We start from the raw sequence: 27,928 nt of genomic DNA on the forward strand, positions 1-27,928 counted from the left end.
ATGTTCTAATAATTGTATGTTTTTGTAAAACCTGTAAAAATAAGCTGTTTTCCAAATGTAGTCAACCAGTCAACTTTTCCTCTATGCCCATTACTGCTTATCTTAGTTTGGATTTCCTGAGAAGCAGATCCTGAGACAAGGATTTAAACAGAAGTAGTTTATTTTGGAGGTAATGCCAACATCATTAGGAAACATCATTAGGGAAGCAAGGAAGACAAGAAAGACAAGGGAGTTAATAAAGTGAACATTATCAAGCAAAGTACCACAATGGGCAAAAGAGTTAAGTCCTGCTGGGGAGCTCTAGGAAATGGTGTAAGACACACTCTAGAAATGTTCTACTCAAGGGACAGATGAGCTGGGGTATTTATCCACAACTCCTGAGAGTTGCTGCATGAGGGTTAACTCCCAGGAGACATTAAATCTTTAGCACTTCCAGCTTGCCATGAGCACAAGGACAGTCGACTTAGGGGGCAGTAACTGGCAACGAAGAGATGGGTCAGGATGCAGTAAGACGCAAAGAAATATGGGTAGGACACGGACAGGCTCTGCTTGAGTTCCAAATTTCTAGGCCAGATCTCTTTATTCTGCCCCAGATTCATAAGCCAAACTGTCTACTTGGACCTCTATTATAGGACCTGCCTAAAGGCATCTCCCATATCAAATTCCTACCCTCTCTTATTTCTCTCTGATTACAGAAATTGGTATCGTTCTCCACCCAGAACCCCAAATAAGATACCTAACAGACATTTGTGATTCGCCATTTGGTTCCCAAAACTTAATGAACCAACCTCCTAAATACCTCTTCTTGCTCTTTCCTCTCACCCCACCGTCTAGGTTTAGTCCTATTATTTTTCATCTGAACTATTCCAATAATCTCCTTAATGGAGTATCTGTCCCTATTCTACTCAGGCTTACCTGCCATGTTAAAAATCTCATTGCTTATAACCCTCCAAAATCTCCATTGGAGATTCCTCCAATGGAGGAACCTCTCCATTACCTCCAGTCAAGATTCTAAGTCTTTAGTTGAGGAACAAAATGACCTGTTCCCTCTCCTCATTTCCAGGTTAATCTCTTTCACTACTTTAAATACATTATATGTGCCTTCCCACAGATATGTATTCATAGTTCTCCACACATGATAGTCGAGTCTTCGTGTATGTGTTTCCTTTTGCCATATCTGTCCTTTTCCATATCACCTGCCCAGTCAACTCCTACTCATATCAAACATTACTTTCATTGACATACTGTTCCAGACCTCCCAGGAAGACAGACATCTCTTAGGCTATGCTCCTGAAGCACTAACAATTACATACTGTTGGGTTAATAATAAAGGTATCCATGGGAATAACCTAAGTTCCTTACCTCAAGATCAGAACATACTAGAAGTGATACAAAATGAAAGATACCGGGGGATCCCTGGGTGGCTCAGTGGCTTAGCATCTGCCTTCAGCTCAGGGCATGATCCCAGAGTCCCAGGATGGAGTCCCACATTGGGCTCCCTGCACGGAGCCTGCTTCTCCCTCTGCCTGTGTCTCTGCCTCTCTCTCTCTCTCTCTCTCTCTCTCTCTGCCTCTCATGAATAAATAAATAAATAAATAATCTTAAAAAAAGATACCTAATGGACAAACATAATATCATTCATAATATTCAACATTAAATACGAAGAGCAAAGATCCTTTTTCAGGAAAAATGAAAAGTCTCCATTTCAGTCAAGAGCTCTCTTACTGAGTTATCAGTAGACTCAGCTCTGGAAATCCACCATGATATGTCAAATAAGGTCTTTTTATATGAGGACTAGATCTTACTAAGATTATGATTATTCAGATGAATGAGTTCTTTAGTGGACTAGCCCACTACCTCTGTCATCGGTCACTTTACCATTAACAAACATCATCTAATCTGATTAACACTCCTGCCTGACAGCCCCTTAACATTGCTATGCTGCTATCTGACCTCTGCCACTCCAGGATCCCGGCATTCCAACTGAGACTAAGGAATCAAAGATACTCCTGCCTTCATCCATAGTCTACAGACAGCCTCTAAAGCACCTCTCAAAAATCCTGATCCTGTGTTCCCAATGTATTTTTCAGCTCAGTGCTATAAGTGTCCTCTGGGCCTTCACAGAAGAAAATAGTTTTGGGGATGGAGAACAGGACATGCATGATAAAACCATTCCTATATTCCAATTCTCTAATTTATTAAATTCATTTTCTTCCTCTATATTATGCCAACGAGTTTCTGGTCTATTTCATTTAGTGCATGTCACTGTAGAGGTCATATTTTAATCAACCAAGTAAACGGTTAGAAATATTCCCAGCTGCTCAAACCAGAATATTTAACCCAAAATCTGGTAAGAGGACCTATTAAAAAAATTCAATTCAATCTAAAATTATGCACTTCCCTCTCTGAGCTAGCACCTCCAGAGTTCATTCCTCCATATATTCCTCCAAGTCTTTTGTTGCATAAATTAGTAAAACCTTGAAATTTTTATTCCCCTATATTTGACTTTGCAATTGGTTCCCTGGGATATGCTAGAGTGTGATTCCAATTGTCTAAAGACATTGAGGAAAATCGGCACCCCCTAGCAAGGTAACTATCTTTGGTGAGGTCAGAACAGCTTCATCTCACAGGATTGCTTCTGCTAGCAAGAAAACCAGTGGAGTTTACGGGTTCAATATCCTTAAAGTTGTCTAAATTATCTCCAAAGTTACTATTTTTCAAATGTCTTCTATTTTGTAATCAGGGTTCTCATATTCATTAAGATCCGATGGGGTGCCTGGATAGCTCAGTAGGTTAAGTATCTGCCTTAGGCTCAGGTCATGATTTCAGGGTCCTGGGATTGAGTCCCATGTCGGGCTTTCTGCTCAACAGAGAGTCTTCTTCTCCCTCTGTTTGCACATGCGCTCTCTCACTCTCTCTCAAATAAATAAATAAATAAAAATTTTAAAGAGATCTGGCAGGTCTGTGAATTCTACCTACAATGCCTTTTACCAATTTGCAAGATCAAACCTGTGTGTGTGATTTCCAACTATGTCAACCCCTTTATAAGATCCTTATAGATCAGTCATAGAAACTCCCTGGATTTTTCTTTTACCACATCTATAGCTGTGAATTTTATTTTAGTTTTTTTTAAGATTTTATTTATTTATTCTTGAGAGACACAGAGAGAGAGAGAGGCAGAGACCCAGGCAGAGGGAGAAGCAGGCTCCACACAGGGAGCTTGACGTGGGACTCGATCCTGGGTCTCCAGGATCAGGCCCTGGGCTGAAGGCAGCACCAAACCGCTGAGCCACCCGGGCTGCCCTAAAGCTGTGAATTTTAAATCTCAAGCTATTATTTTCTTTCTGTAAGCCCTCTAGCACAGTTAGAAAGAGCCAGCTTACCCTACAGGATATCACCCTATAGAGTGATGACCATACCTGTAGGGTCTTACCATATCTAGGGTGACTTTCCCAGTCTGTCTGGCACCGTTCTGCTTATGTCTGTTATCCTGGAATTGTTAATGACTTTCACTTTCAAAAGTGCCCCAGTTGGACCATAAGTTACGTTTACCCTTCAAGTTCTATAGCCTACCACACCAACCATTTATACCACCAGTGGACATTCAAAATAACCACAATGAAAATTTCATTATGGAATGACATGAGCTGTTTCCCACTCTCTAATGCTACGAGTCCTCCCTGGTTTGCTCGATAGGGCCAAAAAATCAATCCTAGGTTCCTATGTTCTTCAAGGTTTGTTCCCTATAACTGTCTTTAGTATAAGAATCAAGATTCTTAGATACAAACTACAGAATCTATTCCAGGTATTAAAACAACAACAACAAAAATTCACTACAGAGTATGAAGAGCTTACAGAATTCTGAGAGGGCTGGAACCAAACCTATACTCACAGCCAAGAGAAATGTCCAACATAAGACTGTTTTATCAGAAACCCCAAACATTGCCATTCACGCTTGGCATCAAAGATGGTACCAGACTGTAAACTCATCAATCACAGCTGCCCAAAAGATTCAATTTTTCTGTGCATGACCCTCTACCCCACATTGTTCCCATCTGCTTTCCAAGTTCTGTACAGGTCATGTGTAGAACCCTAGTTAGGGAAATACAATATACCTTTTATACATGGATCTCTGTAACAGGGACGCCTGGGTGGCTCAGTGGTTGAGCGTCTGCCTTTGGCTCAGAGTGTGATCCTGGGGTCATGGGATCAAGTCCTGTATTGGGTTCCCTGCTTGGAGCCTGCTTCTCCTTCTACCTATGTCTCTGCCTCTCTCTCTCTCTCTTTGTGTCTCTCATGAATAAATAAATAAAATCTAAAAAAAAAAAAAAAAGATCTCTGTAACACGCAAGAGATGTTGGAGAATCTTTGGTGAAAATTCAGGGGAAGCCAATCTTCAGTATCTGTCAAGAACTGGCAAAGACAATGGAGAAATCCATATGTAAGAAGAATGGTGATGGCTGCAAAATATCTATTAAAGGAGAGCTTAAGGGACACCCTCTCATTGCCAGCGGGTTTAAGAGATTTGCTTTGAAGCTGTGTTTGCATAGCAAGCACACTGTTGTTAGCTCAGTTGCTTATTTCAAGTGGTACCGAGGAGAGTTAATGGATGTCTACATCAGACAGATGAGACAAGCCTTGGCACCACAACCAGATGGAAAAGGTAAGAAACTGCAAGACTGTTACCCATCTTTTACAAATTGAACTGGGCTGCCTCTGAACAGCAAAGTAAATGACTAGAAAGCCCTTGAATAAAGTGTCCTACCATATTGACAATGGTCTTCCCAAAACAGCTCTGGGAAAGATTAAGATTAATTTTTAAGACAAAATCAGGATATAATTTCTAAAAATGCAAAGTGTTTCAAAATACTTTAAGTTCTGAACTTCCAAAGTTGGATTTATTATTCTATATTATCACATCGGAACTGACACGAACAAGAAAGACCAAATGTTTTCCCCTCTCTAAATGACATCATTGTTTTTTTCTGTCTTTCTAACTTGAAATATCCCTTTGCTTTCAAAGTCGTTTTGGGGCAACAATCATATTTATCTCTGTGGGGTTCCTGGGACAACTTTTTCATTACCTCAAGTCTATCTAAATAGGCCAGTGGATGCTCCAAAATGTATTTTTCGCACGTATTTCCTTTTTTTAAAAAAATCAAGCCATGAGGTGAAAACTTTATATCACAAGCCAAAGAGGACAGAACAGAAATAACTCCTTTCAGAACCCATTGTGGACTTTGTGAGGAAGAGGGGCCTGTGCTATTACACATAAATTTTGCAGATCTGTTGGCTTCTCAGTTCATAGCACTCGACTCCCTGGCTCCTCAGCAGCTCCTTTTCTTCTGCTGCATCTCGAGCTTTCAACTGGGGGAAGTGGGCCGGAGAGGTGATGAAACCATAGTGCCGCTCCAGATACCGCAGGTAGATGAGCATGTGTAGTGCGTAGGCCAACACCAGCAGCAGGATCAGGGACATGGCCAGGCCGATCAGAATGGCTGGTGAGAAGGAGGAGGCACAGTCTCGGGCCTTGCCAAACTGCCTCCCCTTGATGGTAAAGCCTTGGATCTGTCAGGACAAAGAGCTGAAGTGACATATTCTTTCTCTCCTAAGATCTACCTCTCAGCTGGGCTGAGGATTCTGGACTCCTAATTAACCAAATTTAAGACATGGGGGCCATACTTACTGAGTAATTTGAGCACACGATCTAACAAACGTGAATGTGCTTATGGGGATGGTGACGCAATTTTAAATCAAGCCTGACCCAGATACTCTGAGATGCATGGTTATCATATTAAAAGGCTCATGAAGTTCAAGGCTCTGAAATAAAACCTCTTTTAATCTGATCCTTAGAAATATTCTAGCCCATCTAAAAAGTAACTTTGTGATGTCTCTAAAATCCAAAGTGCACTCAAAATTTTATAAATGTTAGGGTAAATTTCACAAAGAATAATTAAATCTCACTTCCGCTGCCTTTGATTCTATTGAAAGGAAGTAGGCAGGAAGAGTCTCATAGGAGAGGATAGCATGATCCCCAATGAGGCAAAATACAGATAATAAAGGCCAACACGGAACTTTTTTTATGTACTAGATGCTGCTTTAATTCATTTAAAAATCACAAGAGCCTATGAATAAGTTACTATTTTATGGGTGAGGAAATTGAGGCGCAGAAAAGATAAGTAACTTGCCCAGAGTCACACAGCAGTAGGTGCAGTGAATTTATTTTCTTAAATTTATTTTATGTTATGTGATTTGATCATTTATTTAAGTGCAGTGAAGTTATAATTCAAACCCAGGCAGTTTGGCCTCAGAGTCACTTCTCGGTTTACAACTCTACAAGCCCTGGTATGTTCTGTATCTTCTTCCTCCGGACATTACCCCCCACTCTTTATCAATTGTACCATACAGACTTGGTACTGTTTTTGGAAGAGCTGTATACCAGTCCCTGTTTGCACCCTGCCCAGAGGATGGAAAGAAGAGCTTTCTCACATGTGCAAATGAAGCAGCTCAAGTACTTAGAACTAGTAGAGGTTCAAACAGACAACTGGCTCTGTATCTAAATACAGTCACAATGAAAGAAACTGGGCTACAGGGTGACTACTCTATTAAGACCAATCAGTTGTGGAAGGCAGCTCCCACATTTAGCTGGCTTTTAGAATAAAGTCCTATACAATAGCAACTCAGTCACCCAGTTGGTTTCAAAGGGGTACATCAGAAAACCAAATTATCCATGGGTGCTTTGGGAACTCATTTTTATGACTTCAGTGGGTGCTTTCCCATTTTTTTTTTCATGCTAAAATGACTGTAGCCATAGACTTGAGAGGCCTTGTCCATACACTAGACTGAATCCAAAACAGCTCTTAAAGGAGATTCCTGGCCTGACTTCTGGGATCCTTGGCCCACCCCTCTCCAGAGAGGCAAAGTGGTCTTCTCTTCAGACTAGTGCCTGAAAAATCAAGCTCTTGACAAAATGACAAAAGATGGCCTCATTTGATGCTGCAACTCCAGTCAAAGAAAATGTCCTCACATTGACTCTACTTTAATCCTTAAGACGGTTGAGACGGTTTAATCCTTAAGATGGTATCTGTGGAGAATGCCTGAAGGGTATGTTTCCATCCATTTTTCTAGACTACTGGTTGCAAACATGCTATATCTAGCCCACAGGTTACTTTTGTTAGGCCCAGAGTTCTGAACATCCTGAGATTTCCCTTTAAAATCCAGACTTCTAGCTTCTATTGAAAAGTCAAAGATCCAGCAACCCTGAGCCTGCATTCCTAAGAAGCAAGACTTAACTGGAGTTGAATAAATATACTCCTTGTGATGCAGCCTACACTTTACCAGTCCCCAAATGGCCCACCAAAGGCATCTGTTTGCCATGCACGTGGCATCACTCTATACTTTATTCTTAGAATAAGTCAGATGGGCAGTCACCAACGTGGAATGCAGCCTCCTGTACGTATACCTTAATCACTAGCGCTACCACCTCTTGCCTAGACTGAGCTTGCATTTTGGCATCTTCTTATATTAAATGTGTTTTAACAAGGCCCACCTCTGGCATCCCCTGCTGTGTTCACTATAAGGTTGCTATTGAAGATACTGGCATAGGCTGCACCATACCAGCCATAAAATGTGCTGCTCGCAAGCACATTTCTAGTAATCTTATGAGCCCCAAAAACATGTAATTGAGCAATTCTTTCTTATACTGGATGCTCCAAATCTTCAGAGCCAAATCACTGTGCTGTTTCCACCCAGATCAGATAGATGGTCATGTGGTTTTATGGACCAACCTCATCGGTGGCTCTACTTGATCCTTTCTTCCTTTTTCTTAAGTCCCATATCTTTGCCCTTTTTTTTTGTTTTACATTTTTTATTGTAAAATATATGTAACATAAAATTTGCCAACTTAATGATTTTTAGGTGTACAGTTCAGTGGCATTAAGTCCTTTCACATTATTGTGCAACCATCACCATCATCCATCTCTAGAACTCTTCATCTTGCAAAACTGTAACTATTAAACACTGATTCCTCCTTCCCCTTTTCTCCCAGCCCCCTGAGAACACTATTCTATGTGACTAATGTAGATACTTCATATAAGTGAAATCATGTAAATATTTGTCTTTTTGTGTCCGCTTTATTTCACTTAGCGTGGTATCAAAGGTCATTCATGCTGCTGTCTGCTTCTGCATTTCCTCCCTTTTATGGCTGAGTAATATTCCATTGCATGTATACACTAGCCTTTGTTTTTCATTCATCCATCGATGAACGTTTGGTTATTGCCAATAATGCTGCTATGAACGTGAGTATACAAATATCTGTTCAAGTCCCTGCTTCCAATTCCTTTTGATATATACTCAGAAGTGGAATTGATGAATCACATGGTAATTCTTCGCTTAATTTTTTGAGGACCCTACCAAACCATTTTCCACAGAGGCTATATCACTTTACATTCCCACCAGCAATATATAAGGGCTCTAATTTCTCCACATCCTTGCCAACAATTGTTATTTTCTGTTTTGGGTTTGCCTGTTTGTTTTCTTATCATAACCATCCTAAAAACTATGAAGGGGTTTGCGAATTTTTCAAAATCAGTTTTCTTCCAGTGTTTCTCTAAGTCACCTTAAATCATTCCTGAAATAAGGTAGAGGTATAAATTGATCAATTCCTCTGTTCTAATCAGGCAAGATTATGTGTGAATTATTCTTTGTCTCCATTATTACTTACTTCTTGCTCTTTGTGCCTGCTTCTCTTTTTTAAGGTGTAAGAGAAATATATATAATACATACTTTATAAATATTAATAAATACATATATTATATATATATTAAAGTGCCTTTGAAGTCAGACAGCCCAGAATTCGAATTCTGCTTCTACCATTTACCAGTCATATCACTTTGAAAAAAATATATAATCATCAGCGTTTCAGTCATCCCATTTTTAAAACAAGGATAACAAGAGCAATCTTGCAACATTATGACATCTTGAAGACAAAGTATGTAAAACAACCACAATGGAGCTGACACACAGAGAGGACTCAGAAGTAGTAGTTACTGTTATCCATGCTTGACACAGTCCTGGGTACTGCCACATATGTTAGGCCATGACTTCTTTACGTCCATAAAACAAAGACCAGATATTAAGAGGGTGAACTAGCTTATCCAGGGAGCTGACAAGCAATTTGAAACCAAGTCTTTCTTTCAGTCTCCAAAATGCAAGCTCCTTCCCTATCCCACACTGCCTCTCAACACCACACCTCTTCAAGCTGCTGCAGGGGCGGGGCGGGGGGGATGTTGGAAGTAAAACCATTTACATTCGCAAGAGATTGGAAAGTGCCCATAAATGGGACATGCAAAATCCCGCCCATTTCAGTGTGTTGGAAGAACAAGTGAAGCTTTTTTTCATAGGTAAACAGGACAGAGGAAGTTGACAGATGTCTCTCTGCCTGACATTCTGGTGGTGAAAAGAAATGTCTAATGCCCCCATGCCTTTCCCCAAATACTTTCAAGAGGATCCTGGGATATTTTTGACTCCCTGGCTGACAGTTCCAGTCCTGTGCTAACTGCCAAAGCTGTCACTCATGCCACAGATGTACTTCTTATCTGTCCTGATAGGATCACTGCTCCACTCCCTGAAGGAAATAAAATAATTATCCAACAGTTCCTCTCCCCAGAAGGGCCTCTCACTCCAGGAAGTGTCAGTCACTGGGCTTCGCGCCACAGCTTCCCTCCAGCTTGGATTGCTGGCATTCCTCATTGATAATTATTAGTGACTGCATAAATGTGAATGTAAAAGCAAGTAGGGGGAACATAGGGTGTGGATACTGTTCTATCCTATTCCGTTTCATAACTTGGAAGATAAAGAAAAAATACCAATATCATTTTAAAGATGTCCATTCCTCTCCTTTCTCTAAATGTCTGTATTTCAGGTTTTTTCAAACACTGAGTTTCTTTGGCACCAAATATACAGGTGCACTGAGCATATGTTTCAGTTTGTTACCTGGAAATCAACAAAAGTGACCTCCCACAGGCTTGACATATCATCTGTGTCGCTGGGCAACAAGAGGGCATCATATCGCTGCAGGCTGCTGACATGCTGGCAGTGGTAGGAATAACTTGATGGAGCATATACACCAGTTGCGTTATAAGTTGCTTGGATTGAATTATTGACAATAATCTCGACTCGATGCAGACTAAACCAGCTCTGGAGGTACAACTTGTTGTAATTGGTAAGGGTGAATCTGAAAATAATTACAAACAGTATTATTCTTAAAATCCTTTGATGTTTGCTGACACAGGAAATCATCTATGAACAGTGCAATTGCACCCTCTCTTGTCAAACAGTAGAACTGACTCAGAGAGAGAGTTTACTTCTAGTTCTGAACCAGAATCTCCTAATAGGTACTAATGAAAACAAATGTCAGAGCAGACCCCCAAATGTGAACAGTACAAATTCCTTCAAAAAAAAAAAAAAAACACAAAAAGCTCATTTTATTTTTTTTTAAAATCAAAGTTTGATTTTATTATTTCAAAAAAGTTGAAAAAAAAGGAATGGATAATAATATAGAATTTACTAAATAAACAATGGTCAAAAATAATAATGAAAGCATTTGCTGTATCAAACTTCCTTCTATGTTTTTAATGTGTATTTTACCCTAACTTGAGATAGATAATATTATCCTCATTTCACAGGTGAGGATTCAAGATACAGAGGGGTTAAAAAATAACATGTGCAAGTTTATTCAGAGATTAAGTATTAAAGCTGGGCTCCAAATCCAATTTGAGACCAGAGCCCTTACTCTTACCCATTTTAGAATGGAATATTACTCAGCAATAAAAAGTTATAATATGTCATGATCATTTTTTCATTTAAAAACAAATGTGTGACTGTGTAAAAAAAAATTCTAGAAGGACAGAGATTAAAATGTTAATGGTTACAAATAGTGGTTAAATTATGAGTGATTCTCATGTTCTTTTTATATATAAATATTTTTTGATTTTTCTGTTTTCTGGTCATGTATTGGGCTCCTAAAGAAGCAGACCCTGAGACAACAATGTGAATAGAAGAAGTATTTGCGAAGATAGTCCCAAATGTATTTGAGAATTCAAAATATGTCAAATGGAGAAAAGAGAAATGACAGAAGGATGGAAGACATCTAAAAAGGACACATTATTAAGCAAGTTTCCACTGTGGGCAAGTGGGATTTAACACTCACAGGGTACCCTGGGAGCCAGGGTAGTTTACATGCCTGTTATCTGACCTGAGGGTGAGGGAGCTGGGGTATTTATACACTTCTTCCCATCATCAGTTGAGAACTGCTGGAGGCAGTGGATCCCTTTGGCTAAAGAAAACTTGTAGGTAAAGAAAGGCTGACAGTTCAAAGTTGAGCAATGGACTATAGTGCTCTGAAATAGAAACATTCAAGTGATATAGATGAGGTACTGACAGTGTTGGCCGCATACCTTTATCATTAGAAAAAATATATATATATATAGCTATTTTCCTTTCAGGGGATAAAAGCACTATTTGAATAAAAAACTATTCCTCATTCCTATATCAAACAGATATGTATATTTGTGTTTGTATATATGTTTGCTCACCTTGTGGGATTCTATTTTCCTTATAAAGTTTCTCTGAAAGGTGATGACATGTATTTTCTACATTACGACCAGTGAAACACTAGTGCTTCATGATATGTAGGCAAATATTCTGAGGAAAGAGCTTTCCAAAGTAAACATAGGAAATGAGAGGTTAATCAAAGTCACCAAGTGCAGCAATCTTCCTTAAGAGCATGTCTTCACAATAACTTGAATACACAAATTTATGCTGTGAATCTCCAAAGGGAGGACATGGTGTACAGTCTTTCTCAAACACATTTGACCACAGAACTCCTTTCCTGGGGAATCTTATAAATATTTTTACATAGCAGAAGTGTTCCACAGAACACAGCTTAGGCAAGCAAGACTGCGCTAGCACATCCTGATGGTTTGTTCAAGTAATGTTAAAGACACAGCTGTTTATCTCCACTAAGAGGTTGGTCCTATAGGAACAGAGAAATTTTATTTTTATAAGAAAAAAAATGTAATGCCTTCAAATTGTCCCCCACTCCTGGAGCAATTCCTAACTCCTTAAATAAATTACTGTTGGCAGATGCATTCTTCCACACATAAACTCAGTGAAATGTAGGCCTGTGTTGTCTGCTGAGACATCAACTAACAAAGACTTTTTTGGTATTATTAAATGATAAATATAATTCAATGTAAGGCACTATCTATTAAAGAAGATCACATTTTCAGGCTCATGTGATTTCTAAGCCCTAACTAAAGAAGGAAAAATCTATATAGATGCTTTCATAGAAACTAAAGAAAGCATTACTATATGATTCCACTATAATATCACTAACTTTGTATAGCTAGCTATGTGTGGCATTTATTGTGTCACAGTGCTTGGCATATGCAGGTCCTTGATACTACATGTTAAATGAATAAGTTACATGGAGCCAATGTGAAGTGCTGAATCTATGACATTCCAAAGTAGTATCCATACCTACCTTATATCAAGACCTTTGGGAATTTCAGCATCACCAAACTTCAGAGACAAACTAAGAAAACAAAAAACACAGTCTATCAAAATAGAAATAACCTTTATGTCATGCTACTCTAAAAAATTAGCTCAAAATGGAACAGCTGAAAATAAAAATGTATTGAATAAACAGATAGCAATTTTATAATCTTGGACTAGCCAATGGCTTCTTGAAAAAATATAGAAGTATAAACTATTAAGAAAAATCCACATATTGGACTTTATTAAATTCAAAATCTTTACTCTTCAAAGGACATAAGAAAAATCCACATATTGGACTTTATTAAATTCAAAATCTTTACTCTTCAAAGGACAGTGTTAAGAACGTAAAAAAGGCAAGCTACAAAACAAGAGAAAATATTCACAATACACAAAGAACTAGTATCCAGAATATAATAAATAATACCAACAATTCAATAAGACAATTTAACTTAAAAATGGTAAAAAGAGGGATGCCTGGGTGGCTCAGTGGCTAAGTGTCTGCTTTCGGCTCAGGGCATGATCCTGGGGTCCAGGATGGAGTCCCACATCAGGCAGGGCATCTGCGTCTCTCATGAATAAATAAATAAAATCTTTTTTTAAAAATGGTAAAAAGATAGGCACTTCACAAAGGAAGATATACATGGAAGTAATATGTACATGAAAAGATGCTCAGCATCATTAGTTATCAGTAAAATATAAAATAAAACTACAATAAGATAGAAGCATCACAAAACAAACAAACAAAAAAGATAGAAGCATCATTGCATGGTAATTGAAATAATTAAAACTTTAAGAGCCTACTCTTGGGGTACCTGGGCGGCTGAGTTAGTTGAACATCCGACTCTTGGTTTCCTCTCAGGTAGTGGTCTCAGGGTCCTGAGATCAAGCCCCAAGTGAGGCTCAGCAAAGGGAATGGAGCCTGTGTGCGATTCTCTCCCTCTCCCTCTACTCCCTCTGACCCTCCCTGCATCTCTGCTCTAAAAAACAAACAAAAATCTACCTTAAGCTCTTAATATCCATATTTATTCACATTTTTCTGAAACCTAACATGAGAATTTCCTGAATGTCACACAGAATATTACCAATTTACAGCAATAACCACATTTGTTCCCCTTTTAACCTAACTCTTCTGCCTGGGCAACTGATGAGAGCCAGATACCATCCTGTACATACTGGGATTGGTAAAACAGGAGAGGGACACCAACGTTTTGAATCTGGGAGTTTATGTAAGAGAGAGACAGTGGTCCCCCTTGACCCCTTGAAAGAGGGAGAGAAATATTTGCTTCCTGAATGTCAAAAATTTTCCTTGGCACATGAAAAGAGAAGAGTACTAGGTACCTACCTCACAATGTAAGCCAATGACTTTTATCAGATTTTGGATGGAACAAATAGCTCACCCTAAGGGAGACAAATGGCTGCATGTCTAATACCCACGAAGGTAAATAACTGTCTCTCAGAGGAAGACAAGTAGCCTCTGTGGGTTTCCAAGAGCTGGAATGATTCCATGGTTCTGAGTTTCATTACTTCCTGACAGGTAAACACATTCTTCTAAGGAGGTAAATCTCTTACTAACTCCAAGGCTTATTTTTTAACCCAAGTCCCAGTCAAATTTGTTTGGAAATTGCTAACCACGCAGAAAATTGTTTTCTTTTACAATCACTGATCATACCAAGTGTCAGTAAGGATGTAAAGCAACTGGGAAGGTAAATGGTACAATTGTTTTAAAAAACAATTTGCCAGTTTCTTTTCTTTTTCTCTAAGATTCTGTTTATTTATTCATGAGAGACACAAAGAGAGAGGCAGAGACATAGGCAGAGAGAGAAGCAGGCTAAACATACATATACCATATGCTCTAGCCATTCCACTCCTAGGTGTTTAAGAAAAATGAAAATATACACTCCTACAAAGACTTTTACATGAATGTTTAAAGCAACTTTCCTTGGAAAGCTATCAAAAAACGGGCTGGGCAAAATCAAATTTCCATCAAGAGGTGGGTGGCTCAACAAGTTGTGGTATATCCATATAATGCAGGGCTTACTACTCAGCAGTAAAAAGAAACATAACTTTGACACATGTGACAATGTAGAATATCAGAATCATCATGCTAAGTGAAAGAAGCCGGACTAAAAAAGAGTACACACCATAGAACTTTTTTTATTTAGTAAAAACTTTCATACATTTTAGAAAGAGAGTGTGTGAGCAGGGAGGGCCAAGGAGAAGGAGAAAGAATCTGAAGCAGACTCCACACTGAGCACAGGCAGGGCTCAATCCCACAACCGTGAGATCAGGACCTGGGCCGAAACCCAGAGTCAGACATTTAGCCAACTGACCCACCCAGGTGCCCCATATGATCATATTTATATAAAATTCTAGAAAATGTAAAATCACATATAATGATAGAGAATAGATCAGTGGTTACCTGGAGGGTTGGAAGTAAGTAGGAGGGAAAGATTATAGAGGGGCACAAGGAAACTTTTGAGGTGATGAAAATGTTTGCTGTTTTGAGCGTAGTACTGGTTGCATGGGTGTACAAATATGTCAACACTGATCAAATTGTGTACTTTAAATATGTGCAGTTTAGTGTATTTTATTTATATTTCAATGAGGTTGAAAAAAAAGAATGAGAAAAAACTAAATAACTGAAATGAGAAAATGTGAAAAATTTAAATACAGAAAGGATGATGCAGTTATGTGACATAATGTCTAGAGGTTATAACACCTAAATATACATTATAAAACCAAAAAAGCAAGAGTGGATAGCCATAAAACATCCAATTAGAAGCTTGAAAAAATATCACACAAATGTGATATTTGGTCTTACTTATCAAGAAATAGAAATGTCAGTAAATGAGCTGAAATTTATCCTCATACTATTTATGGGGAAAGGGGAAGGGGTATTTACAAAATAAATCAGATAAATAAAGTTACTAAGAGAATTATCTTTATTTCCTAATATTGCAAGCTTAGATACCCGAGAAGCATTCATTTATGAACACGTTGTAAGCAAATTAACTCAATAAAGCAAGTCTCCAAAAGGGCTTTTCTCTAAAAATACTCTGATAGTCTATTACAAAGAACTTAAGATACTTTAAAGAAATAAAACTTATTTCTTTATAAACTTGACTGGTCACTTACTTTAACAGAAATTTTTATATTTCTTCCAAGGAATCAGAATAGCTTAGTTATCCATAAACTGACTCTGTAGCTGATGAATTAAAACCTCAAAGCAAAGCGATACTGAGCCCATCTAACTGCTATCCCCTTTTCCTGAGGGAGCAGCTCGATGGCCTCTAAGCTTCTGACACTCCAAGAGCTTTCTCTAGCAGCGCTGGTTTTGATGAAAGCTGTTAACATGCTCTGCTGCAGAGTAAAAAAATGCCTGATTTCAACAAAGCAAATTCAACAATGATTCAGTGAGACCCTCCTAAGTACCAGGCACTGCACCATAACCTGGGAACACGAAGGAGATATATAATGTAGTAAGTCACTCAAAAAAGAACTGCTTTTACTCTTCCAAGCGCCCTAACCTCCCACGTTTAAAACAGACTCTGAATTCCTAGACTATAATTGCTTAAATTCAAAATACGCACAGATGCTCAGATTATGCTCTATTTGTAGGGCTTTCACTATTTCAAAAGATTTCCGTAGCAAATCTGTCTGCCAACAATTTGCCTTTCCCTGAACATTTTGTTTCCAAGCATTAAAACAAGGTCATCTTTTTTTAATCTGTGCTTTCGACCTTACATGGTTATGTCTTTACTGGGGTTTATTCTTTCAGCATCTCTGCCTCTGGTTCTTGAGAATATAAGATTTCATAGGAATGAGGGATGGTCTCAGTAGCTGGTCCCTGCATGCCTCGTGTACTGGGAAGCTTCCCATTCATCCCCGTGGGTGGGCTGTCCAGGATGTCTGTACACTTGACTGAACAGGACACCAGGAGGTGGATGCTGCTCACTCAGGACTCATCCTACTAGAATTCTTAGGTGTTGACCAAGAAGAAAAGTCAGGTCCCACCCAACCATTCCTTTGTGCGTTGTAAAAACCAAACTTTCTCTGGGTCTCTCTACCAGATAACTAGGCATAGGCACTATTTTACCCTAACTAGGAAGATAATACTACTACTTTGAGTAGCCTTTGACGAGTTCTCGAAGTTCTCATGCATACATTTCCCCATGTGATTTTCACAATTCTATAAAACAGGGCCAAGAAAGAGGAGGTGAAATGTCATTTTTAAAGACATTTTAGGCCCCAGATTTATTACCAAATAAGCTGCATGGACTTATCAAATTTCCTAACCTCTACAAGCCTTGATTTTGGATGGTAACAGTCTGTGACTCAGGGACTTATTCACAAATAGCATTGTAAGGAATAACAGATATTGTGCCTGTGAAGTCCTCACACTGTGCCTGGCCCTGGCAAGTGCTCCAGGCCTGTTACAATTAATAGATGGCATCATTTCCATTCATAGATGATGCTATGGTGGCTCCTATTTGTAAAGTCACAAAGTTCACTAGCAGAACTGGGTCTAGAAGCCAAGTTTTATTCTTTCTGTCTCTGGGTTCCCGGAGATCATTAAGATTTCTAAAGCCCAGCAAAAAAAAAAAAAAAAAACAAAAAACAAAAAACAAAAAAAACACAACTGTGGTGCTCTGATCTTCCCCACAAATATCCTGGGGTCAGAATAAATGGAATCAAGGCAAGCCAGTCAGCCGCAGACAAGCAAGAAGATCCCCAGGCAATCAGCCTCTCTTCAGGCAACTGACCACAAATAAAGAGCCCTGTAGGGAATTAATTAGAGTCCAAGAAAAAAGTCCTGAGCTCTCAGCAGTGCTGGAATCTCTTTGGTAGTCCGTGCTGCAACAGAATAAACCAATTTGTGAGGACTCTGGACGCTTATACTTAAAATTCCCTAATTCCCTAATAAGAGATCATCATTCTGAATAGCAAGCTACTTACTAAAACTTGTAATATTCATATAATCCATTTTTACCCATCATCAATAATTTTTAAATGAAAAGTAAAGCTTAGGAGTAAAAAAGTGTTTCCAATCAAATTACATAAAATAAATACACACACACAAAAATACACAGTATACAAAGCATTATGCCCATCTTAACCAGGCCAAAACAAATGCAGACAATCTTCCAAAAGCTTTCATTAAACCAGCAAATGTTGAAAGCAAGGAGATTTACAGAAAGCAAGCGGGATATGCCAGACTTACTCCTCCTCAACCAAAACAAATACAAGCAAAAAATTTTCGCTTGGATGACAAGAAAGCAGAGAAAGGTACTGGAAATTGATTTCTTCTTCAAAAAGGGTATTTGTTCCATCTGCTTATCTTGAATCAAAATGAATTATTATAATCATTTTGAACAAATGTCCTAAAGAATCCTCTGACATTTGCCACTCAAAGGTACCCTTGCACATTTGCAAACTGGCATCATTCCACAGCTTCAGAGCACTCCCTAGAAGCAGACATCCGCCTTGGCTAGAGTCCGCCTTCTCTGTTTCACCCACTAGAAGATATAGGACTCTGCGTACTGATACATGATTTCCACCCTGCTAGGACTAAAGTAGTCTGACACCTCACATTTGGAGTTGATACCAAGCCTGGAATCCTGTTCATCTTTCAGAACGAGTTTGGAAAACCCTCACTTTCACAACTCTGATTTGACAAGGTATTTTAACAAGAAAATTGCTGGGAAAAATTATTTTTTCAACTTAATTTCTGACTTGGTCTTTCATTTTAGATATTAAACAGTTCATCAGAGATGTGCTTCAAATTCACTACAAAGGAACCTACTTCCATTTTCTGAAATGTGAGAAAACTGGATCTCCCAGTTAACAGACTAAAATCGCCCGAAGGGCCTCCTCCAGCAAAGCAGTCAACTTACGTGGCACTTTCTTCACTGCAGTTTGAGTTGATAATGTCCACGGTTGCCTTCTGGCCAAAAGCTTCATCTGTAAGGTCCAGCCAGGTCTGATTCTTAAATTTTATTGTTATTCCTTTGGCCCAGAAAAGAATGCAGGGAATTCCATCCATGGAGACATTAACTGGGCTATGATGGTTGAATCCATTCCAAGGTTCTTTTTCTAAATGTCCTTGTCTGCTCGGAGTGTAGTTGGAAGCCTGGTTAACCAAATAAACAAAATTTAAGAGATGGATTTGTTTCCATGGCACAAAAGGCTCCTTGGAAGTAAAAGGGCTAATTCACAACCTGTTGAAACTCTCATCTCTCTAGCTCCAGAGTCCACACTACAGTGAAACAGAGGAGGTAGGTAGACTCATCTTAATTATTTAACAAGACTAAACTGATATGTATACCTGAAAAGTACTTGAACCTAGTTCCATAAAGCACCAAGATTGGAAAGGACCAAATTGTTTAAGAAAAAAAAAGCCAACTTTGCAAATAATAATTTTAGCAATATAGACTTTCAAAAGTTAACCAGGCTGGGAGAGAGAGAGTGGGGATGAATAGGTGGAGCAGAGATTTTTAGGGCCGCAAAAGCAATATTCCGTATAATACTGTAATGGTAGGTAGATAGCATTATACATTTGTCAAAACCCATAACATGTACAACACAAAGAGTGAATCCGAATGTAAACTATGGGCTTTAGTTAATAATAATGTATCAGTATTGGTTCATCAACTTTAATAAATGTACCACAATAACACAACATGTTAAACAAAGGAAAACTGTGGAGGGCAGGGTTTGAGGGACCACATAGGAAGGAACCTCCTATTTTGCTCATGTTTTCCCTGTAAACCTAAAACTATTAAAAAAAATTTAGTGATTAAAAACAAAAATTCACCATGCCATGAAACTAATAGCAGTAATCTCTTCAGAAAATAGGAACCCAAAGAAAGCAGGATTTAAAAATAAAGAAATTAGCATGTTAAGCAAAAAGACATACAAGAGGATTCTAGATATCAGCACAATTCTCCAGACCAGTAATGTCCAACAGAACATTCTGCAATATTGGATATGCTCTATATTTGTCCTACTCAGTGCAGCAGCCACTGGCTTTCTAAAGCTATCATGGCACTGGAAATGTGGCTAGTCCAACGGAGGAGATTAATTTTTAATCTTACTTAACGTTATTTCATTTGAATTTTAATTTAAATAGGCACCTGTGGCTAGTGGCCACTGCCTTGGACAGTGCAGCTCCAGATCATTTAATGTACATAAACTAGCAGGGTATGCTAATACCATTCTTCATCTTATGAAAACTTAGGAAGCCCAAGACAATGCACTTCAGTACTTGACTCCAGAAGTCACAAAGACAGGTCTATATCTGAAAGAAGATCCACTTATCTAGATCAATTATCCCATACCAATTACTCTAGTGTAAGTACAGAAAAAAGAGAAATTAAAGAGGCAGCAGCCATCCAAGCTTACCAGTAACCAAAGACAAAGTGTTACTATAGTGATCCTGTCTGAAAAGCAACTATTGTTAAACAATATACAAGAGCAAGTAAAACTTTAGTTTTCTATTTACTATAAAACTACCATAATATATTTCCCCACCCAAAGCTTAAGCAAGAATGTTAGTTATTAATATTCATATTATTTATATTTTCACAGTTGCTCTGACCTGATTGAAATGTGTTTTAAAAAATATTTTTAAAGATACAATCTAGTTTCCTAACATATCCATACCTTTATGATTGGTATTGTTGTGAAATTCTGGATTGGATTCACATCTCCATTACTCTGATGATCTGTTAAACAAATGATATGAGTACAAAGGCTAAATGTCAGATTTATTCATGTAACTGAATGATAATAAAATGCAAAGCACTGTAAAATCTACCAGGTTTGAGCCTCTTCTGGATCATTATTTAAAATATACCAGTTTAAGAGATTTTTATGTAAGAGACTCTTGCTTCAATCACCAATACTCAGGGAAGCCCACCACAGACGACATTCTTCTCAACTCTTCAAGGAATCTTACGGGCAAACACAGATCTTACCATTTATAATCACTTCTTTATTTGAAGATGTTCGAGAGATGAAACTAGAGAAAATAAAATAAAAAGATGCTGAACAAATATCTATATTTCAGATTTCACAGGAAGTTTTAAGGAGGGTATTTCAATTTATTACATCTCAAGAGTAAAAGACAGAACCTTACCTGTCAAAACTGTCCACTTTTTCATAGTGAATTTCTGATTTTAAAAAAGTAGTAATACATGTTCTTCAAAGAAAATAAGGAAAGTCAGGATTTTTTTCAAATTTGTAAACATCAACCCAAATTCTTACCCATTGAATATTATTATTATAGACCTACCATGTGCAAAATAGTGTGCTACAGAGGTCTAACCAAAATAAATAGTAACCAAATAATAAACCAAATAATCAACTAATAAAATCTTTTACAGTGAAATTTTATATTCATTGTAATTTTACCATATTAAAACAAAAATATTCAATCCTTTTTATTTAAAAAAGGACTCTAGGGGTATCTGGGTGGCTTAGTGGTTGAGTGTCTGCCTTTAGCTCAGGTAGTGATCCCAGGGTCCTGGGATCGAGTCCTGTATCAGGTTCCCCACAGGGAGCCTACTTCTCCCTCTGCCTATGTTCTCTGCCTCTTTGTGTCTCTCATGACTGAATAAAATCTTTAAAAAAAAAAAAAGATTCTATTGCCAAAAAGCTCTTTCTGAAAATTATGGGGATATAAATTATAATATATATCCTTCCAGTGTTGCACTCTACATACACACAAACACACAGAGGTACACACACAACACACATAAATCACATAAATTTACTTTTTATAAAATTAAAAAACAGATATGTATAAACATCCTGTTTTGGAGCCTGCAAAATTGTTTTCAACTTAAAAATATATCACAGGGATGTCTGGATGGCTCAGTGGTTGAGTGTCTGCCTTTGGCTAGGTCATGATCCTGGGATCCCAGGATCAAGTCCCACATGGGCTCCCCATGGGGGATCTGCTTCTCCCTCTGCTTATGTCTCTGCTTCTCTCTGTGTCTCTCATGAATAAATAAAATCCTTATTAGTTATATTAGTTATATTAGTTTCAGATGTACAATATAGTGATTTAACAATTCTAAACATCTATACATCACCTGGTACTCAATATGATTTTCTGACATAATTTTGAATTTCTTGTCGGTATTACATCATAGAAATGTATCAGTTTACTCAACCAAATTCTCATTAATATTTAGGTTGTTTTCAATTAATAAACAATACTACATTGAACATTATTGTGGATTGTTTGTTCGTATCCCCAAGATTTTCCTTAAGATAAATTCCTAGAAGTGAAATTGCTAACTTAGAAGGTCTATACATCTTTTTATCATAGAATGTTGTAAACATACACCAAACATAAACAGAAAAACATAAGCTCTCTTCCCACCCCCATGTACTTGTACCCACCAACAGCTTTAGTAATTATCAAGTTATAAGCAATCTTATCTCACCTTTGAGCTCACCCACTTCCCCTCTCTGGCATTATTTTGAAAGAAATGTCAGAAATTATATGATTTAAGTATATATTTCTAAAAAATAAGGACTTTTTAAAACAATAGCCCATTACATATAGAAAATATTAATTTCTTCTAACATTAAATATCATGTCAGTGCTTAAATCTCTAATTGCATCATAAATGTCATAAAAATTTTTAGTTTATTGCCTATTTAAAATTTTTCAGAACTTGTACCTTGTAGTACAAGGTAGTTTAGAACTTGTACCTTGTAGTTTGTAAGAATGCAGACCAAACTGTATTTAAGATACTACAATTCAAGACAATTATATATAATTATTACATAAGCTCAATATATTTACAATTAGAAATATATATAGTACATATCATGATCCCTATGCAAAACATAATTTTAGCTAAAGAGTTACTAAATCTGTATCAGAATGTGCTTTAAAACGAATTATATGGAACCAATTACACTTGAATGCACCATTCTCTTGGCAATGCAACTACTATCTATAGCTAATGAGAATTTTTCTTTTAAGATTTTATTTCTTTATTTGACAGAGAGGGAGAGCACAAGGAGAGGGAGCTGCAGAGGGAGAGGGAGAAACAGGCTTGCACTGAGCAGGGAGCCTGACATGGGGCTTGATCCCAGGACCCTGAGATCATGATCCGAGTCAAAGACAGACGTTTCACTGACTGGGCCATTCAGGCACCCCTATATAATGAGAATTTCTGGAGAGGACAAGTTGGTGACCATGATGTCTATTCATTGCTACTGATAAATTCATGCATGCATACAATTTACTCTCACTTTATCAACTCTACTGAGATATAATTTAAGGACAATGAACGACATCACTCCGCGTGTATAATCCGACGAGTTCTGGCCTATGCATATATCCACAACAGACCACCATAGTAAAGACACAGAACACTTCCACACCACCAAAGTTTCCCCATGCACTTTTGCAGTAGAACAGTCTTCTACCCACTCTCAGCCACAGGAAAGCTAAAGAATTGCTTTCTGTCACTTTAGGTTAGTTTGCATTTTTCTACAGGGGCAGGTTGGTGGGTTGTATGACTGTTCCCAACTCCTCAGAAACAACCCAAAATGTATATATCCCTGCCCTTAGCCATACGCTTTGCAGCACCTCCCTGCAGGTAGAGAGTATTTCCGGCTCCATAAGTCTCTGCTATGTGTCTTGGTTGAGCCAAGGGAACAGGAGTGGAAGTGACAGTACAGCAGTTCTGCAGAAACTTCTGGAGGTGCTGCACATGTCTGCACCTCCTTGCCCTCTTCCCTCTGCCACGATGGTGTGCCCGAACATGGGCTGCTCTGTCAGTCTAGGTCTTGGAATGACAAGACATGGGAAACAGAGCTGGAACAGGTCTGCAACAGGCTACTTGCAGCTATCAACTTGTAACATGAGTGAGAAATACGTGTTTGAGATTGTAAGATTCTGGAATGCTGAAGTTGTGTGTTACTAGAGAAAAGATGACTGAATGGGAGACAGTTGTTTTTTTTATAATTTATGTCTTGGTAACCCCAGATTTTTTTTAAAACCATGTACATGCATTACTTTGATGGATTTTTCTAGTTTATTCTTTTTAAAAAGATGCCTTCTGGGGCAGCTGGGTGGCTCAGTTAGTTAAGCATCTGACTTGTGATTTAGGCCCAGGTCATGATCTTAGGGTAATGAGATGGAGCCCCATATCCAACGCTGCACTGGGCATAGAGCATGCTTAACATTCTCTCTCTCTCCCTCTCCTGCTGCCCCTTCCCATCCCACCACTCTCTCTCTTTCTCTCTTTAAAAAAAAGAAGAAAAAAGATGTCTTCCTTTTGAAATTTATAAACTAGCATTCTGATTTATATAGTAAGTCTCTGATGAGTAGCATTAGCATAAATCAGTCCTCAGAGGCCCATTACACCTAGGAGCACTAAGATATTTAATTTCCTGAGCAGCAAAAGTGAGGCTCCAATCAGTAATCATGTAATTACAATAGAGATGTACTTTAGAGAAAAGATCTCTATCTTACCTTAACTCCAAACTCTATACAAGTTACAAAGTGACTAAATACATGAAAGGAACACTAATATCAAGGCAATAACTTCTTAAAGAGCTTCAAGCTTTCTGATATCATCATAAATAAATAGACTTTTTAAATTTATTTTAAACTTCATTTATCCAAAAATCACATTTCATGATACATGATTAAGTATTCAATTTTAAAAGGTCTTAATGAACAAAAACAGAAAATTATGAGATATATTTTATCTAAATAAGATGTAAATTAATCAAGTCATTTGGACATAGCTAGTTAGCAGAACAGTTTAATAAAAGTTTCCTGAGAAAAAGTATATGAATGAGTGGATGAATAGATGGATGGATAGATGGATGGATGAGCTACCATACTGATAATATGCTTGGCTTGAGATTTTGCTCTACTCATTAGAAGTTTTCACGTGTTCACAAATGAAAAGCTTTTAGAAGACAACAAAGGCTTATTTTCATTTCAATGAATCTATGGTCATGAATATACAGTAACACTCCCATACTTTTTTTTTTTAATGAACTATAATTTAAATAGGTCTTTCCCATACCCATATGACTGAATTAACAGGGTTTTATGGGAAACCACAATTGCAACCAAAGATAATCTCTGAACTAAAGTAAGAATTGCAAAGAATTACTGGTTAAAGTTATCTATGTGTGTGGCGCCTAGCTGGCTCAGTCAGTTAAGTATCTGCCTTTGGCTCAAGTCATGATCTCAGGGTCCTGCGATCAAGCCCCACACCCATGTCAGGAGCCCTGCTCAGAGAGGAGTCTGCTTCTCCCTTTCCCTCTGGCCTTCCACCCATTTGTACTCTCTCTCTCTCTCTCTCTCTCAAATAAATAAATAAATAAAATCTTTAAAAAAATTTTTTTAAATAAAATTATGTATATGAATAAAATGAGAAACACTGGTTAAAAATTTTTTTAATAAAAAATTTAAGAAAACCTACATTGTCTCTAAAACATTCAGATTCTTGTCCAGTAGAAGGGAACTCTGCATTTGAAACGTAATCAAGAGCCCTAAGCTTGTAGTAGCTGGTGCCACATTTTTTATATACGAGGTAGTCCATCATGAATCTGCAAAGTCATGCCTTCATGAAGGTGAAGGAGAAGCAGCTTTGTCATGGTTCTATGCAGGATGAAGAGCCCATTCCCACCATGGCCTCTAAGGCCCTCAAAGACCTGTTAACTGTGCTCACTTCAACTGAGTGTTATGCTATATGTTGGCAAATTGAACTCCAATAAAAAATACACACACACACACACACACACACACACACACACACAAAACCTGTGCTCACTTCATTTGACCTAGTCTCCTGTCTGCTCTAGCTACACCAGCATTCCTTAGTTCAGCTCCTTGAATGCTTCATGTTCCCTTCTTCTCTCATAAGAGTCTTACTACTTGCTGTTCTCTCTACCTAGAATGTTCTCTAGCCTCCCCTTCCCCTTACCTCCTAGATACTTCCTCCCTATGCTAGAGATCACAGCTTAAATGTCATTTCCATAAGAACACTATTCCTACCATCTCAGATCAGTTCAGATCCGCCTATTATATGTGCTCATAGCCTCCCACACTTTTCTTTCACAGCATAATTCACATTTGATTAATGATCGTACCTCCCCCACTAGACTTAAAGCTTCATGAAGGCAGGGACTATATCTGTTTTGCTCATCATTGTAGATGCAGTACCTAGCTCAGTGCCTAGTACTTAAAAGTACCAAGTATTAAAAACATTATGTGCTACATGCATGAATGAACTAACAGATTAATGAATGAAGTCTGAAAGGGAAGTAGAAAATGGGAGATCACACAGGATGCTGGGTAGAAAAGGAAAAACATTTCCTTTTGTTTAAGGAATGCTTTAAATACAATTTGAGGAAGGAATATGTAAAGACAGAGTGGTGACCCCTACTCTTTCTAAGCTTAGGAAACAAGTATTAAGCTTAAAATACAATCATTCTTCCTAGAGACTTAATAACCTTGAAAAGACCCATAGAACTGAAAGATAGGGGTTTTGGGGGGTTTTTTTAAAGATGTTATTTATTTATTCACAAAAGACGGGATCCCTGGGTGGCGCAGCGGTTTAGCGCCTGCCTTTGGCCCAGGGCGCGATCCTGGAGACCCGGGATCGAATCCCACATCGGGCTCCCGGTGCATGGCGCCTGCTCCTCCCTCTGCCTGTGTCTCTGCCTCTCTCTCTCTCTCTCTCTCTCTCTCTGTGTGACTATCATAAATAAATAAATAAAATAAAAATAAAAAAAAACAAAAAAAAAACAAAAGCCACACACACAGAGAGAGAGGTAGAAACATAGGCAAAGGAAGAAGCAGGCACCCCACAAGGAGCCATATGTGGGACTTGATCCCTGACCCCAATCCAGGAACCCGGGATCACGCCCTGAGCCGAAGGCAGCAGCTCAACCACTGAGCCACCTAGGTGTCCCTGAAAGATGTTTTAAATCTCAGATCCATGATTTGAAAGACATTCACAAAACAGCAACTCTTGTTTCTTTCATAATAAATTAATATGCTATATTATTAGATTCAAATGATCAGTGATTGATGTGATTTCTAGGGTCCCTTCTGAAGCCAAGATTATTTAAACCCATTAACCTTGCTTTAAAAACAGAACTGGGATTTTCATAGTATTTGGTGTACATTTTACCAGTGTAATGCACAAATAAGTCATTTCTGTATAAATGAAGTAAGGACACCTTATTAAGCCTTAACAACCTAAGGAGTATAGGTCACTTATTATTTGAAAATGAACTTGAAGAAAAGCACTAATTAACTTAGAAACAATGAGAAAATACCTACACGTAAAGTTTTTATCAGCTGGTGACTTAAAGATTCTTTAACAAGTTTTGGCAGACCATTCTCCCTGGCGCTATCCTTGGTGTTCACACTAAATTCCCTGATGTATTTGTTGGGATGGCACATAATGAGCAATTAGGAGATATGACATAAGTTAATTGATATTCAGATTCCAAATAGTCTCCCTGATAGATAAATCTCTAGTTTCCCTTATATGACATGGAAAGAGAAAAAAGACAAAGGACACAGAAAGAAGAAGTTTTGCTTGTTAGTTTTAAATAGTATATACTCCAAACAATTATCATCTCCTACCAGTTAAAATGATTCATCACCTTTTCTCCAAAGGACAGGTTATATATTTCTGAAGTTTTTATATTTTTCCTTGCTCTCTCCTCTCATAGTAATGGAAGGAGAAAACCATAAAATTAATATTTACTCGTAGGTCTAAAAGAAACCTGAATACTGTTGTGAGTCATTTTCTCGTAGATACATACTTTGATACATAATACAAATGTTTCTTGTGCATTTTGAATAATCCTTGCCTCTTATAATAAAGACTTTGTTTTCATCTCATATTTATAAACTCTAGTCCAATGATTTAATAAGCTACTGAATGATCTAATAAATCCAACTTGAATTATAAACAAATATAGCTATGCAACAATATAAAGAAATTACAGAACCATCTAATTTCACACTTGCATTGAAGTTCACAGATGCATCAAATTAAAAAAAATGTGCAATGACTCACCTTACATTCTTCCTTGCAAGAATCTGGTCCAAAGTTAGTGAAAATCCCATACAAAAAGAAATAAGTGAAAAACTAAGCAAGATTTTTCTTCCCATCAAGAAATGAATCAGTTTCTTCAAACCAAGCACATCTGTTAATTCATAAATGCAAACAGAGCAGAGGCAGTACTTTCCATGCCTTGTGACTGACAACATATTCAACCAATGAGAAGATCACATTTCCAGGATGTATTATGCATAGGAGAGGGTGGAGGGAGGGGCTTGATGCTGCTTAATTTAGAGGGTAGA

The 27,928-nt window shown here is 37.9% G+C and overlaps 1 protein-coding gene across 1 annotated transcript; it reads right to left on the reverse strand.

The window, feature by feature from the left end:
• Positions 1-142: 142 nt before the first annotated feature.
• LOC140614181 (V-type proton ATPase subunit S1-like protein) lies at positions 143-27,928 on the reverse strand. Its single transcript, XM_072793169.1, has 7 exons — positions 27,642-27,928; positions 20,535-20,578; positions 20,221-20,282; positions 18,453-18,688; positions 12,545-12,595; positions 9,994-10,234; positions 143-5,568 (listed from the first exon to the last, which is right to left on the reverse strand). The coding sequence occupies exons 1-7, from the start codon at positions 27,833-27,835 to the stop codon at positions 5,266-5,268; spliced, it is 1,131 nt and encodes a 376-aa protein (XP_072649270.1). The 5' UTR covers positions 27,836-27,928; the 3' UTR covers positions 143-5,265.

The sequence above is a fragment of the Canis lupus genome, chromosome 2 (assembly GCF_048164855.1).
Source record: "Canis lupus baileyi chromosome 2, mCanLup2.hap1, whole genome shotgun sequence".
NCBI classification, from domain to species: domain Eukaryota; kingdom Metazoa; phylum Chordata; class Mammalia; order Carnivora; family Canidae; genus Canis; species Canis lupus.

Excerpts from the sequence above, each read along its gene's own strand:
- LOC140614181 (XM_072793169.1), bottom strand. The coding sequence starts at position 27,835 with ATGTTGTCAGTCACAAGGCATGGAAAGTACTGCCTCTGCTCTGTTTGC. Across the intron at positions 18,689-20,220 it reads CAACAATACCAATCATAAAG|GCTTCCAACTACACTCCGAG; the intron begins GTATGGATATGT and ends TTGGTTAACCAG. Across the intron at positions 5,569-9,993 it reads TCACTTTTGTTGATTTCCAG|ATCCAAGGCTTTACCATCAA; the intron begins GTAACAAACTGA and ends TTGTCCTGACAG.